Below are 14,977 nucleotides of genomic sequence, written 5' to 3'. Positions count from 1 at the left end.
CGAGGAAACGGGTTTTTTTTTTCGTAATTTACATTAGCCACGAACATTTTAGAAAAACGTCAGTACAGAACTTATATATTTATTATGTTTATATTATTGCAAGTAGTTCATAATAGCTGTATAAACACGTTAAGGACGCGCTGTTACCATAGCTGCTTGAAATAGGCTAGTTGACAGGCAGCGCTGCTGCAAGTTCTTTTGCTATATTTAAAAACATCCGCCTCAATTGGCGTACGTTTCCAAAATTAAACTATACCAGTTAACATGTTGCTCCCTCTTTCGATAGTGGGAAGTTAAAACTCACCGCACAACTTCCCCGGATGAAGGAGTCCCGAAGGCCGGACCAATCACACGGTTTGGGTTGCTAGCGTTAGCTGCGTGCGCTAGCGGCGTGTTACTGGTTTTCTCTCAACTCTCGGAACTTTTTCTCCCTAAAATGTTTGGCTCGTCAAGATCTGGGGGCCTACGCGGAGGTCAGGACCAGTTCAACTGGGACGACGTGAAAGTCGATAAACACAGAGAGAATTATCTGGGTAAGTTCAGAAGCGCATCTTTTATCAATGCTAATCAGACGACTAGCGAGCAAACGACGAGGGAAGATAGCTAAAAATCGCAGGCTGTAAACACATGTTGCCCCACCACATACGGCTGTCTCATACCTTTTGATGTAGAGTCCCTCATTACATAGAATCTGGACGGCTTGATTTGCTTGCTCTTACAGGCGTGTTTTATTCCCCGAACACAGCTAGTTTCCACTTTCACATTGCCTCCTCCTTAGGCAGAAAGAGCCTCTCAGCGGTCTGTGCCCTGACCGCTGCCCAGCTAGTCAACATGCCAAACAAGAGGAGCTACGTAGCAGCACAGATGTGACATAAAAGGCGAGCTAAAAGAGCCTTGCACAACTTGTTTGCCAAGCTATACGTTGGGATATCTCTGTAGTAAACAAATGAGATAACAATTTGCGAAATTGTGTTGATTAAACATTTTAGCATGTAGCAGTCCTAATTTTTTGAAACCCATACATTTACATCTCAGTAAATTAGAACAACGTCGGGAAATTAATTTATTCAGCAATTAATTTTTATATGTGAAACTTGTATACGTCGATTACACTCAAATGGATATAGTTTGTTTCTCTTCCTTTTGATGATAGTCACTCATAGGAGCTACATAAGGTCTTAAAAAAAAGAAAGATTAAGTTATGTCCTACTACACAGTCACATGCTTGTTGAGCAGTCATTGACTCCCTCCACAAAGAGGGTAAGCCACAACAGGTTATTCCTAAAGCTGCCTGTTAAGAGTGACATATGATAGTGGAAAATTGATTGGAAGGAAAGATGTTTGGTGCTGCTGCACAATTAACAACTAACTTTTGTCTTTGGGTAAATTCAAAAGGTGTGAATTAGGGCCACAGTAATAGTTCAGGAGTTGCCATACATGGACATATCTGGGAAACAGGCCACAACTGTCAATCAATAAAATAAGTTACTCTGGAATCAGAGGCAATCTCAGAAGCATTTTAGATAGGCTATTTCTCCGAAGTTTTCTAACATAAACAAGTTTCACTTTTTGAATTGAATTACTGAATCATATAAAATTTTAGATGCCATTTTTTCTTGTTGATCTACATCTGTAAATATGACACATAGCATTTAATAATTTAGAAATATGTCCAAAGTCGGGTTCCTTCTTAACACAACCTGACTAAAATAAATTGATTCAGTCTTTTAACACACCTTTTCCTCATTAACCAAACAGTTAATAAATAACCTTTGATTGATATAAGATGCTGCTAGTTAGGATATTTACCTAAATCAAAAGATTTGAGTACATATCCTCATCCTAAAATCTCCTCACTCTATATCAGTTAAAGCTGCAGCAGGTAACTTTTTTAAAACTGTCACTTTGTTGTGACAGTATAATATGAGACAAACAGTCTGTGAAAAGAATCACACTCCTGCCTCTTCTCTGTGGTCCTTCTGCAAAAACAACCAGTCAGAGCCAGGAGGAGTGTCTCTGCATTGTCACTGTTTACTGGGAAATTAATAACTTTATTAAAGCTAAACAGTCCAGCTGGTGTGTTTTCTGTGAGAATCAAAGCTTAGGTTGTAATACAAACTTAAAACGCGTGAGTCATTTAACATTTGAGCTGTGTTTTACTTGTTGCCTAACTGCTCATAGTCGTGCAAAACTAAGATTTGTAATGAAATAAAAATCAAAATGTAAGAAACTGGGTGGAAACGTGCTTCCGAATTTGTTTGACATCAACATTTAAATTGTGCCCAATCATTTGCTCTGTTTTGTTCTTAGGAAACTCCTTGATGGCACCGGTTGGACGATGGCAAAAAGGTAAAGATCTGACGTGGTACGCAAAAGACAAAAAAACTGGCAAACCGTTATCCAAAGAGGACGAACTTGCTGCTGTGAAAGCAGCAGAAGAGGAGGCGCTGATGGCTGCGCTGTATGTATGACGTCACGTGTACATTTATTTAACACAAGAAGTTTAGAGCTTCAAAATGCTTGACAAACCATTTGCATTCTCAATTTAGAGGACACAAAGTTATAAAGAGACAACCAACTGGTCTCACCAAAGAGGTAAGTGGTTTCGCTAGTGAACAGAATAAATCTGAGTATCTTCAATTGCTTAAGATCACATGGTTTAAATTTTATTCAATTTTCACAGGATCTTGTAGAGGTTTGTAGAAGGGAAGAGGCTGATGGTGAAGAGAGGAGCGTGGATCGTATATCAGGCTTGGGAAGCTCCAGGTGATTACCAATGTCATATAAAATTAGCAATGATTCCATTTCAAGCTGGAATGTGAGTCCTTGTAATCAAGTTACAAATAATAATTGAGATGATCAAATAACATGGCTTAATAGGACAACTTTGTTTCATTTGCCAATTATAAATCTGAGCAAACAAAGATCTGGTGAGGTTTTTCAAGGCTTCATGTTACTAAATTAATCTGCTACCATTTTGAAGACTTTGTCATATTAAAATGCTTCCTGATTTTATTTTTTCTAAGTTAGATTTTTGTATTTGTATCTGTGGGGGAAAAAAAGGCAACTGCAGCTTATCCAAAGGATCCAAATAATCCATGCGGTCAGAGTCCAGGCCAACACCAGCAAATTGAGTCATATCTCAGTATTCTCGTACAATCCAACTGTGTAAAGCAATTTTAAAATGTCACGAATGGTTGTGGTGCCTTAAACGTAGTATTTAACCTTTTGGTTAAATAGTGTGACCGAAAAAAATAGCCTTGGCTGACAAAGTGCTTGTTTTTCTCCTCTGCTTGTGTTTGAAGTGTGGGGTCACGGAAGATATTGCTGTCCCAAAAAGAGAAAGAAGCGGCGAAAATGGGTCTGCCAATTTTCACAGTGAGTTCAGTTTCCTTTTCAACTGTTAAATACAGGTTATCTGACGAGAAATCCTTGTGACAATGGCAGGTTCAGTTAATGGTTACTTAAGATTTATTTCCTGCTATAATCTTTATGCCTTAGTGCAAAATTGTAAGCATTCTTGTTTTGCAGCACCACAAGACTGAAGGTCGTCAAGAAACATCTGTAACAAAAACATCTGAGAGCGTTGAAAAACCAGAAGAGATAGAAAAAGGGTAAATGTGAATTTTACTAACCCTTTACATTTACAAAACGCCCAGCATTAAGTGGACATGATGAAATGGGAGTCTGGATGTCATACGCCATGATAATGAAGGTCAACCTTTGTTTAATTTTAGTTTGCATGAGAGCAAAAAGAAAAAGAAAGAAAAAAAGAACAAAAAGGAAAAGAAGAAGGAAAAAAAGAAGAAAAGGAAAAGACGAGATTCGTCAGCCTCTGAGTCCATGTCATCAGATGATAACAGGAAAAGGTATGTCCAATGACAAACCGGTTTGTGATGTACTCCAATAATCCAGACATATCAAATCAGAAACATCATCCAATTTCACTGTGTGCAATGTCATAATCACAAATGCCTCCTTGGAAGCATGATTTGGTTGGCTTTTATAGTTTCATTCATTCATTCATTCTTGGAAATTGTGTGGTTATGTTTCCATTCTTTCCTGTCTGACCACTCTCAAATAAAGGCCACTAGAGCTGATAAGACCTTAAAAAATTGCATCTTTGCGTTTTACAACTTTACTTTTTGTAGAGATAAAAATTACTAATAGCAGGTCTTATTCTTTCTTTAATATTACATGAGTTATGTTGGTAAAAGTAAACGACTTGGATTTGTCATTAATTGTGGCCATTTTATTTGAAACCTGCTGCTCTGAACATTGGCTTAGCATTTCTTCAAGTGAAAGAGATTTGCTACTACGGGATGGTAGCTTAGAGACGACAACAATTAGGTTTCCAAGAATTCTGCAATCCTAAGACCGATAAAAACATTTGGCAAAACTGAAAAAGTTTGGAAAAACTCATTCTCTAGACAACAAAGACTGAGCATAGTGTGTTAGAATTAGGGATCCTTTTTTTGAGGACATCCATTGTTTTTTTTGTTTTTTGTATTAGCTTGACACTCACTGGAAAACCAAGAAAATGTAAAAAAAAAAAAAAAAAAAAAAAATATATATATATATATATATATATATATATATATATATACAAATAAATTCCTTTATTCACATTCTCTTCATGGGATTTTCTCTTTTATATTATGTTTTTGTACAGAACTACCTGCATTTACTGTGTTATGTTTTTTAAAAATTAGCAGTGGCAGCACTCTAATGTCCATGTATACATTCATTGCAATGACATCAAAGGCTTTCTACTCAAACGCATCATTTCTTTGTACTGTCTCCATGTTTCCTATACGAGTTAACACCAGTGATGCAAAATAGTACATCACCACTAGATGGCGCTGGGACACCGTTCTACATTTTGTTTCCTTGCAAATGTATTTTTTCAATTTTGGTATTTTCTTATATTTAGGATTTACGATGCCTCCAGGAGTTGTAGGAAGTAATTTGTGAGAATGACAATAGAATTAGCTTCAGATGGAGGGTGTCATTGTTTTTAGTTTATTGGGAAGCACTTTGTGATTTTTATCTGCGAAAGGTGATGTATATAAATACAATTTACTTACAGATTGAGAGGTGCAAATACAAACTATTGATAGAAGGTTTTAAAGCAGCTTTTTTTCTTTTTGTGCATGTCCCCCATAAAACACCATGCATTCGCTGATGCCCCAGTGGTGTGTGCTACGTCTTATCGGATGCCCCACCACACCCACACTCATTGATTGTTTCCTTTTACTTTTCAGACACAGAAAGGACCACCATCATCATAATCCATCATACCACAGTCAGAGTGGAGCCAGACCCCATGACAGCCATTCAAGGGAGGGAGCAAAGGCCGAGCAACAGCCTTCCCGCCCCCGTCATCGACGGCAGAGGCACGACACAGACTCTTCTGACAGGGGGTCTCCAGCCCGCAGTAACTCTGCCTTCCACAAGAAGGCCCCCGCTGGTGCCACACAAAGCCACAGGAGACGCCACGACACAGACTCGGACGACTAATGTCCCGCGCTCCCCCACCAAAACCAGAGATGCATAGTGCACACGCAGCGTTTTGGGACCTCCTGGATTATGGACCGCCAGGAAAATTGTGATGCTTCTTACGTTGAGCTTTATATCATACTACTAGTTCCTCATGTGGGAAAGATGAGTTTGGTGTTTCTATTGAATTTTGGTGATGAGCTCTTTTTGTTTCCAAAGCAGTTTGTCATTAAATTCACAACTGGGTGTATTTGTTTTGCTTGTTTGTCCAAAACCTTTTTGGCTTTGATTTTTCCCAAAAAAAAAAATCCTATGAGGCGAAAGTTCAGCTTATAATTTTTTCTAACATACATTAGCTGACACTTTTCCCTTCTCATTGAAACATAGTATTGTAATGTGGACACAGTTTTAATTTCATAAATTATAAAGCATATTGTATTAGGATATAATTAATAAACCAATTTTAGGTTTTTAGTTGAAATGGCTTCGATTGATTCTTTTTGATGCTGTATGATACTAGTGGAATGCTGTTCACTCAAGAGTGTAGTGCTTGCATTTGCCTTGAATGGGTTTGAAAGAGGAGATATTGCATGCTGATACCTGGGGGGTGCACACACACACACACAAAAGAGCAAGATGTTCATTAAGAAGAGTGCCAAATACCAGACTGGTCTTTTTTTATGACTGAGTACCGTTCTGCTGCCACACACGAACCAAGCTGATGAAGCAGCGGGAGCAGAGGCCAGACAAAGCCACCCTATGAGGGACTTGAGGCTCAAACTACTACGCCTTCCACCACTACCACGCTCTCCTGCCATGTTTTATAGGCTTGGCTGCATTAACCATGGCAGCCTAATCAACCTGCAAGAATGCTAGACTGCCACCCTTACACAAAGTGAAGCAGGGTGTGCTCTTCACATTACTGCCTTAACCTCGACAGTGGGTGGGTCATCACTTATGGGAATTGTATTTCCTCCTCATTTCGTGATGATTTTGAGGTTTTTCCACATTTTTTTCTTGAGTATTAACTGTTAAGTGTAACAGTTAAGATTGGTATTACAAGGATTTTTTATTAATCTGTTGAAGTACCTTGCAAAAATATTCATACACATTGAAGATTTCACACTACCAGTGAAAGTATTGTGATAGATTCTCAATTAGATTTGGGTTAGTGCTTTGATTGTATGAGCCATTCTAAAATGAATATTGATCTAAACCTTTCCATTGTAACTGGTTCTGTTTACAAATTCTCAACTCAAGCCAAGTGCTTGATGCCCTTCTTGCCTGGCCTCTGTTTAGTCGGATGTCCATGCCTCAGCAGGTTTGAAGTTCATATTTTCTATCCATTTTCATGTTCCTTGGTCTTCATGATGCCTTTACTCCTAAATTATTCTAACAAACCACTGAGGCACTCACAGAGCTGTATTTAAGCCAAGATCAAATCGTACATTGCTTAAATCCATTTAACAACTAAGACTTTGTCAGGTGGTTTCACTGGATTTTAAGGAAATTAGGGTAACTCATACCTCCTAAATAAAAATAGATACTTTTCAGCTAAGAATCCTATTTCACAAAAAATGACTGGATATGCAATTCTTTAAGTGACAGTTATTGAAAGCTTTACAATTCAGTTTTGAATGTGTAGTACAATAAAACTCCAGAATCATTTTGTAGCCGGTCACTTTTATTGCAATGTGTGACCGCAACCCTCCACAAATCTTGACAAACATCAACATCGACAGACTTATTGCAATATTAGAACATTTAGGCAATTAGAAATCAAAAATAACATAATGCACCAACAACAGAAGGAAACGCCAACATTTTGTAAGACAAATCTTGGAAAAATAAAGGCATTTGTTTGGCTTTTTGTTTACATCAAAGATGGTGGCACTTTGATGCAGCTGATTTTGGTATTGCTTTCAAAATGCTATTTCCCCAAACTGAGAAGAATCAAGCATGCGATCAGCTGCCTAGAACCTTAAACTATGGCACCAAACAGCTCAATATATTTCACACAGTACACTCACAGATAAATGATTATAGAGTTAATGGGATAAGTACTCAGTAGGCAAGGAGCTTCTCGTCTGGGTAAAGATATAAACACCCAGTAGACGTGCTTGCTCTGAAAAAGCTACATATGATCAACCTGAGACTCCTAAATAGAAAAATCAAAACCGATCCAGTGCCCATCTGACACCATTATACAGATAGTGTGCGATCACTGCAGTATGTTCACTTCCATCAATTTTTTTACAAAAAGCTGGTGAGTGTTCACAGACGAGAGCAATGTCAGTACAAATGGTTAATGCCAGTGTTCTGTTTAAATTCAAGATTTGTTACATGTTACTGCAGCAGTTTCAAGTAGTGCATCAGTATAATTCGGTTTATTTCAACACACTCTACCTCCCCTCTGATCAGTCCCTACATTACCTAACTGAGGCCTTTTGATTGTGTTGAGTTTCTGGGGCCAAAATATTCTGGTAAATTTCGTCTCTTAATTTCTTTGTCAAAGTTAAAGCCACCCAACAGCCAAGAAAAGTCAGTGCAATAAGATCCCTATTACCAAAAATTATTTACATTTACATAAAATAAAGTGTACTAACAAAAGCTTTACAAGATTAGAAAAACCCCACCACTGGCCTATGTATAGGAGATCAAAGCTGAGCAGAGGGACGGTCTCCAGTATGGGGTTGATTCAGTTTTACTTAGAAAGGAGAAAACATGAGGGATTGGGTGGAACAGAGTAATTTCTTAAATGCTCTAGCCGTTAATGGTTTTTGAGCTGATTAGACAGCCAATCAAGTCCTTCATAGAGACCGTCTCCAGTAGTGGCACAGGTTGCCTGGATGTACCAGTTTCTGTTACGCAGGGAGTGAAGGTTCAACTTGTCAGTCAACTCTGCAGCATTCATGGCATTTGGAAGGTCCTGTAATCAAATCAGGGAGGAACATTTTAAAAGCTAGCACCTAGAAAAAAAAAATAGAGGGCTAACAAAGAAAATGGCATTTTTAAGGCTTTTGTTACTTACTTGTTTGTTAGCAAACACTAAAAGCACAGCATCACGCAGTTCGTCTTCAGCCAACATCCTCAAGAGCTCTTCCCGAGCTTCAGCACATCGCTCCCTGTCATTGCTATCCACGACAAAAATCAGACCTAAATGTATATTTTAAAAAAAAAAGACAGAAAAGAGTGATGAGCATTTTTCCACAGCAGTTGGTCCAACAATGAAATATAAAAGTGATCAAAAATTACCCTGTGTGTTCTGAAAATAATGACGCCACAGTGGTCGGATTTTGTCTTGACCGCCAACATCCCATACTGTGAAACTGATGTTCTTATACTCTACTGTCTCTACATTGAAACCTAAGGAAGAAAGCAAAAAAAAAAAAAAAATGAAAATGGCATTTTAACCAACAAGTTTTAGCAGGCAATTAGAAATCTGTCTTATTGCCTGTCCAGCTATGTGACCCACCTATTGTTGGAATGGTTGTCACAATCTCTCCAAGTTTAAGCTTGTACAAAATAGTTGTCTTTCCTGCAGCATCCAAGCCCACCATTAGTATCCTCATCTCCTTCTTCCCAAACATTTTAAAGAGCCCCGCAAACATATTCCCCATGGCTGCCGGTGATGGGAAAAGAAAATCACTTCAGGAGAAAAACGGTGCGATAAATCCGCCAAATCTGAGGATAAACAGAAACAACTGGTGAGCAATGAAGCAACAAATTGCTGCTCAATTTAGTACCATGAGAAGTTTTGATAATGTGGACAAAATATCTTGATATATTGAAATTAAATTCTTAAGATTTGCTTTGTGTTTACGAATGCAGACATGTCTGAAATATTTTTCTCTTGTGGTGATTGTGTATCCATTCACTGTAAAACCGCAATAATTTTTCCACACCCATCGGAAGAGAGTAAATGTAGCAATCTATATCTCTAATGCAATGTTGGCAACACCAATCTCCAATTGGTGCCTTTATCAGACATAGAAATCTCAAAGTCAGCTGTTTCCAAACAAACTGTTGAGTGAAAAAGAAAAAAAAAGTAAAACTGTGAAAAAATTAAGATAAAAAAAAACAAAAAAAAAACACAGTTATTAGATACCCAAAATAAAAACGTTTAAGACAAGCAAAATAAATGTAATTTACAACACTTTATTCATTCATGTTGTTAGTGGCATAAAACATTTTTAGTATACATTTTTATTAGACTCTTGGATAAACAACCTTTGCACACAGAAAAAGATAAGGATATAAATTCTTGACTAATTACAATCTCCAGCCAATGAAATACTCTAAACAATGAAATACTGCTTTAATCTTGTTTTATTTAATGTATTTTTCTGGTGTGAAAAAGTGTTGATGCCCTTCCTGATTCCCCTTTGTTTTGTATGTTTGTCACACGTCAGTAATAAAGTCAAAGATAATACAAGTAAACATAAAATTCAGTTTTTAAGTAAAAGTGTTTAATATTGAGGGAGAAAAAAAAAAATCCAAACCTTCATTTCAGAAAATGAATATCATGCCAAGAGTAAAATGTGTTGGTGGTAGTGTGATTGTCTGGGACTGCTGTGTTGATTCAGGACCAGGAAGACTGTGATAAATGAAATCATGAATTCTGCTGTGTACCACACAGGCCTAGTCAAAGTTGTGATCCAAATTCTATTGGTATGCTGTAGCATGACCTTAAAACGGTCACCCATGAACAAAAATGCTTCAATGTGGCTAAATTACAATTCTGCAAAGATGAGTGGGCAAAACAAATCCTCTATGGCACTGGAAATGACTCATTGGAAGTTTCAAGATCAAATGAATACAGTTACTGCTAGAGTGCCCTAACTAGTTATTAGGTTAGGGGGACTTTCACACAGAGCCATGCAGGTTTGGACTTTTTCCTCCTTTAATAGTAAAACGCCTTTATTTAAAAACGGAACTTTGTGTTGGCATGTGTTCTCTCTGACTAATATTTAAATTGGTTTGATGTTCTGAAATGCTGAAGTGTGACAAACAAGCCAAAACAATAGGAAATCAGAAAGGGGAAAAACACTTTCACACCATTGTATGTGATCATCCTACTTCTTCATGAGACCTGTAGACAAATAGTGTAGTGAAGCTTCTGTGGAACAAATTCAACAATTTTATTTTTTAATAAATGTGGTAAATAAATCCCCACAGACACGTCAAATAAAAAAAAAATACACTAATGGTGTTAGTAATTTCTTAATTTGTTTCAGAGTAAGTTATTGTACAGACATACATGGTTGTGAATGGTTCAACTGAAGATTTGCTTTAACTTCTCTTTAAATAGTCCTACATAGTTAGGGTTAAAAAAAAAAAAAAAGAAAACTGTGCAATGCATTTTATCGATTAACATGGATGTAAGCTGACAATCCAAAACATTTACAGTAGTATTTGCTTCGTGAGGATTATGTGTCACCTGGGGCCATTTATGGATCCTTAATTTCCCATCCAAGAAACCACGCAGGCTGCAGCAGCTTTTACAGCTGACTGTTCAGGGTGCGGTGCGAAAAGTTGCCCACCTACCTAAACAAACACCCACAATAGTATGCTGCGGTACAATAACGCCAAAGGAAGCACTCCAACTACATGGTATTTAAAACAATTCACGCTATTATATATTTTAACAACCTAGCATATAACATGAGGGGAAGATACGAAGCTAAGGACAGCATCGTCGAGAGAAACTAGCTGTCCTAGCAGTAAGTTACTCTGCTTCTGAATGTGTTGTTACCGCAAGCACTTGAAGCAGTTTTATTTAGCTTGTACAAACAGCTCTGCCTGCATAACTACAGCCTACAGTAAGATTTTACAGAAGATTAAACATTTAGTTTTGTTCTAAATTGTTTCAACTCACTCGCTCGATATGTTTTCTTCCCTTAAGGCGTTTCCTCCTGTACAGGAAAATGGCGATGATTTGACACGTCAGAGGTTCCTGTAAAACTTCAGCGTTCACAGACCGGGAGACATCGCCCCCTGTGGTCGAGGAGAGAATCGCACGCACATGTTGAAGGGGGGATAAAGATTTTCTGCTACAGGTCGGAAATTGAATCGGAATACTTTTCTCCTAGAAGAAAACTGTGTAGATTTATTTGGCAAGTTTAAATGCACCTTTGAAATATGAAAAAAAAAAAAAAATCAAGAACTAAAGATAAAACAGAAAAACTAAACCTAAGGTTTATTATTCAAATTCAAGCTAAATGTGCCTTGTATGCTATTGTAAGTGAGAAATATTGACCAAAATTGTGTTTGTGCAAGATTATATTTGTGGACATATCCATATTGTAAAGCTGATTTCCTGTGCAACTCAGTGGAATCCATCTTTTACTGTCTGTTTTTTTTTTTTTTTTTTTTTTTTAGGTTGAACCTATTAAAACATTAAGTATCATGTGAACATTCTTATTTTGTTTTATTTTATTTTATTTCCTAACCAGGTTCAATATGGGTTGATTAAAGTAATTAGAATGCCACAGAACATATTTGCAATGGTCAGTGTTATTCAAACAGTACTATAGAGTTAGAATTGAATTTATTTATTTTATTTTCAGAAGATATACTATTTTTGCACACCCTGTTCATGAAGTAGTCAACCAACAGGGGAAATTGACTTCATACATTGACAGAAGTATACCCCTCTGTGTTTTTAAATTCCAATTCATCTGTTTCTCTTTAAGAGCTCTGACTTTAACATGTCCAGTCTCCTCTTCCTGACCTTTACGAAAGCATTTAAAATGTGACTAAGTAAGTCTTGATGCCTATTACAAAAGACAATGCTACAGTTAATCCAAAGGTTTAAACCGGTGTAAGTTGATAAAAGCCTAAAGCAATTCTTGATACAGAAAAAATAATGTAATTGTTATCAGGAACTTCAAACTTCGGTTTTGTTTTCTTCTTCTTATTATTTTTAGTTATGCTTTTCAATATTTTGTAAAAGATTCAACACCTTCCATTTCACACAGTGGCTCCAGCAGCCACATCTCTCCAAATTTTCTCTAAAAAAATTGGAGGATATCAGATGCAAAGTAATTCAGAATATGCAACCAGTCAAAATATTGTTTGTGGCCCCATTACTCACTTATTCCTCCAATATTGCAATAGTACTCCACTTTTTTGTGGTCAGCTCCATAATGTAGAGCTGAGGATCCTCTGTAACAGATGCCTGTGAATGACTCAACATATAAAATATTCTGAAGTTATTGCCTGACCTAGAATACCAAACATATTGTTCTTGGTTGCATTTTTAGGAAGTGATCCTAATCCAAAATGATGCCATTATTTCCTAATGTCAAGGTTGCAGAAACCACAGGACACCTCCAGATTTCGGAATGGAGACTAGGGGTTCTTACTTAATACTAGACAGGAAGTCATTATGTTATGGTTGCTAAACTCTGTCATCATCTCATTAACAATGGTTCCATCATTAATTAATTTGTTAATTCATTCTTCCACAACAGCTAGACAAACTCTCAAGCTTTGGATTGGGTGCACCAAAAACTGCAACATAATCATTGCAAATTAATGATGAAAAAAAAAAAAGCACAATACTTTTCTGAACCGGCACTATTTTTATTTGGACTGATGTGATATAAACTAAAGACTCATTCTTTTACATTCTTAAGATCCTTTCGATCTTGTTGTTATTGCTTCATTCAAAAGGCACCATCTGTAATAACATGGATGAGTAACAGAGTGTTTTATATGGAAATGTAGCATGTTTAAGAAGGCACAGCAGTTGTTATGCTACTTCCAATGATTGGATCACCTGTCACATAATATACTGTATACTATGCAACACAAACCTCTTAAATTATGCTAAGAATTCCTTTATATTTCGCTTTCAAGCAACTGGATATTCTTATAAATTATCATATAGTTATCAGGATTATCATATTTTTCTCAGATTTAGGCCAATTGAACACTCATTTATTTTTGAGTTCTTCTCCATGATTATGAAGACACGTTGCGCAGTGTCTGTTAATTAATTAGTAAAGAAGTCTAATGGAGAGCAACAAAATAAATACCAGGTATAGAAAGCTTTTTCTAGCATTTGAAATAATGTTTTTTGAAATCCCCAAAATTCACTATAGAATGCCAAATTTTCTGTTATTAGCACTGGTGGCAAACAGGTGGCATGTATGTTACATATATTGTGTTGAATGTTTCTCATTAAGCTGAAGAAAATGTAAAAAATAACATCAATATATTATGACATCAAGGAAGACCCCAATTTGAGTAAATATCAAACCAAACGCTATTCACGTCGTGGCTCTAGTGTAAAAGGGTAAGGATGCTATACTGGTGTCTCTGCAGTCCAGACCTGCTGCACTAAGAGATTACAGTAACAAAGTAGCTCTTGAGATGCTGAGCAACTGAGTATACAAGCTAAGAAACAATAGAAACTGACAACTTGATAACAACAGAAATGGATCACTTCAGCTCCCAAGTGCCTTCAGGGCTATTTATAAAACTAGGCAGCACAGTACAGTCACTAAAAATCATCAGTTTGAACCATTTCTCATGGCTCTCCTTTGTTTGCTTAAATAAAGTCAATATTTCATCTCAATGTCAGAATTATTTTTACACCCTCAAGAGAGAAATTCTTAATCTTGTTTGGGTAACTTAAGATATGTATTATTATTATTATTATTTTTTGCAACTTGAGTATCCTTTCCCTGCACAACCAGGCCCCTAAGGACATGACTAACCATGCTATTGTTGAGAAAGTTGAATTTTAACCAGGGTCAACTATGCCCACTAACCCCAGCAGAGGGGGCAGCAGGAGGGGAGAAGGCCCGAGGAGAGCAGCAGGAGGGGAGAAGGCTGAGGGACCACACAGGGAAGGCGCATAATGCCATCTCACTCTTCAACAATAATTTGTGGTTTTGCACTGCTGAATAGCTGAAAGATTGCTTTCAGCACCTGCTGTACTTTTAAATGAGTGGATGGTAATTATTGCAACAATAATTTAGTTTCTTGTAGAGTCACATATTCAGCAGGGTTTGTTGGTTTTCCTGTTTTTTTTTCCTTTTTCCTCTTTGCTTTGCATATTTCCAACTAGATTGCAATTTGCTCAAACATTTTAACCTAAATCCTTCTCTGTGTGTTTCGCAGACCACCATAGATCAAGTTATTTTCATTTTGCCTTGCACGAATGTACAGAAGAATTTTCTACCTGTTTTTTTTTGATATGCACAAATGATACAATGACTTGATGATTGTATCTCTGAGAAAGTATCTCTGAGAAATTCAGTTTTGATCTGAGAAATGCACCAAGGTGAACTGGAAGGCCACCTTACACTGAAGAATTGTAACATGATGGTAGAAGGGCCTTACCCAGAGTGACCTTCAAGCAGGAATGACTTCTGATTCACGTCAAATTTATTTAAATAGCCTTGTATTGTACATGCAGAAAATACCCCCCCCCCCAAAAAAAAAAACACAAACAAATAAAAAACAA

At 37.0% G+C, this 14,977-nt stretch overlaps 2 protein-coding genes across 2 annotated transcripts; one reads left to right on the top strand and one right to left on the bottom strand.

Moving 5' to 3' along the window:
• Positions 1–20: 20 nt before the first annotated feature.
• On the top strand, positions 21–5,980 carry cunh1orf35 (chromosome unknown C1orf35 homolog). The gene is made up of 8 exons (XM_014970896.2): positions 21–533; positions 2,311–2,461; positions 2,550–2,595; positions 2,684–2,766; positions 3,306–3,378; positions 3,532–3,614; positions 3,738–3,869; positions 5,265–5,980. Exons 1-8 carry the CDS (start codon positions 437–439, stop codon positions 5,518–5,520), a joined length of 921 nt encoding a protein of 306 aa, XP_014826382.2. The 5' UTR covers positions 21–436; the 3' UTR covers positions 5,521–5,980.
• A 1,185-nt stretch (positions 5,981–7,165) lies between these two features.
• arf1 (ARF GTPase 1) lies at positions 7,166–11,506 on the bottom strand. The gene is made up of 5 exons (XM_014970898.2): positions 11,378–11,506; positions 8,975–9,183; positions 8,755–8,865; positions 8,531–8,655; positions 7,166–8,428 (listed from the first exon to the last, which is right to left on the bottom strand). Exons 2-5 carry the CDS (start codon positions 9,117–9,119, stop codon positions 8,270–8,272), a joined length of 540 nt encoding a protein of 179 aa, XP_014826384.1. The 5' UTR covers positions 9,120–9,183; positions 11,378–11,506; the 3' UTR covers positions 7,166–8,269.
• Between the last annotated feature and the right edge of the window lie 3,471 nt (positions 11,507–14,977).

The sequence above is a fragment of the Poecilia mexicana genome, unplaced genomic scaffold (genome assembly GCF_051168715.1).
Source record: "Poecilia mexicana isolate PSO_F unplaced genomic scaffold, ASM5116871v1 scaffold_17, whole genome shotgun sequence".
NCBI lineage: Eukaryota > Metazoa > Chordata > Actinopteri > Cyprinodontiformes > Poeciliidae > Poecilia > Poecilia mexicana.
The sequence above is the reverse complement of the archived record's forward strand: the minus strand, read 5'-3'. Positions and strand labels throughout refer to the sequence as shown.

Bases quoted from the DNA above. Each gene is read 5' to 3' on its own strand.
- cunh1orf35 (XM_014970896.2), top strand. From the start codon at position 437: ATGTTTGGCTCGTCAAGATCTGGGGGCCTACGCGGAGGTCAGGACCAG. The intron at 534-2,310 runs GTAAGTTCAGAA...TTTTGTTCTTAG, and splicing joins ACACAGAGAGAATTATCTGG to GAAACTCCTTGATGGCACCG. The intron at 3,379-3,531 runs GTGAGTTCAGTT...CTTGTTTTGCAG, and splicing joins TGGGTCTGCCAATTTTCACA to CACCACAAGACTGAAGGTCG.
- arf1 (XM_014970898.2), bottom strand. From the start codon at position 9,119: ATGGGGAATATGTTTGCGGGGCTCTTTAAAATGTTTGGGAAGAAGGAG. The intron at 8,866-8,974 runs GTGGGTCACATA...TTTCTTCCTTAG, and splicing joins GACAACCATTCCAACAATAG to GTTTCAATGTAGAGACAGTA. The intron at 8,429-8,530 runs GTAAGTAACAAA...ATTTGATTACAG, and splicing joins TAGTGTTTGCTAACAAACAA to GACCTTCCAAATGCCATGAA.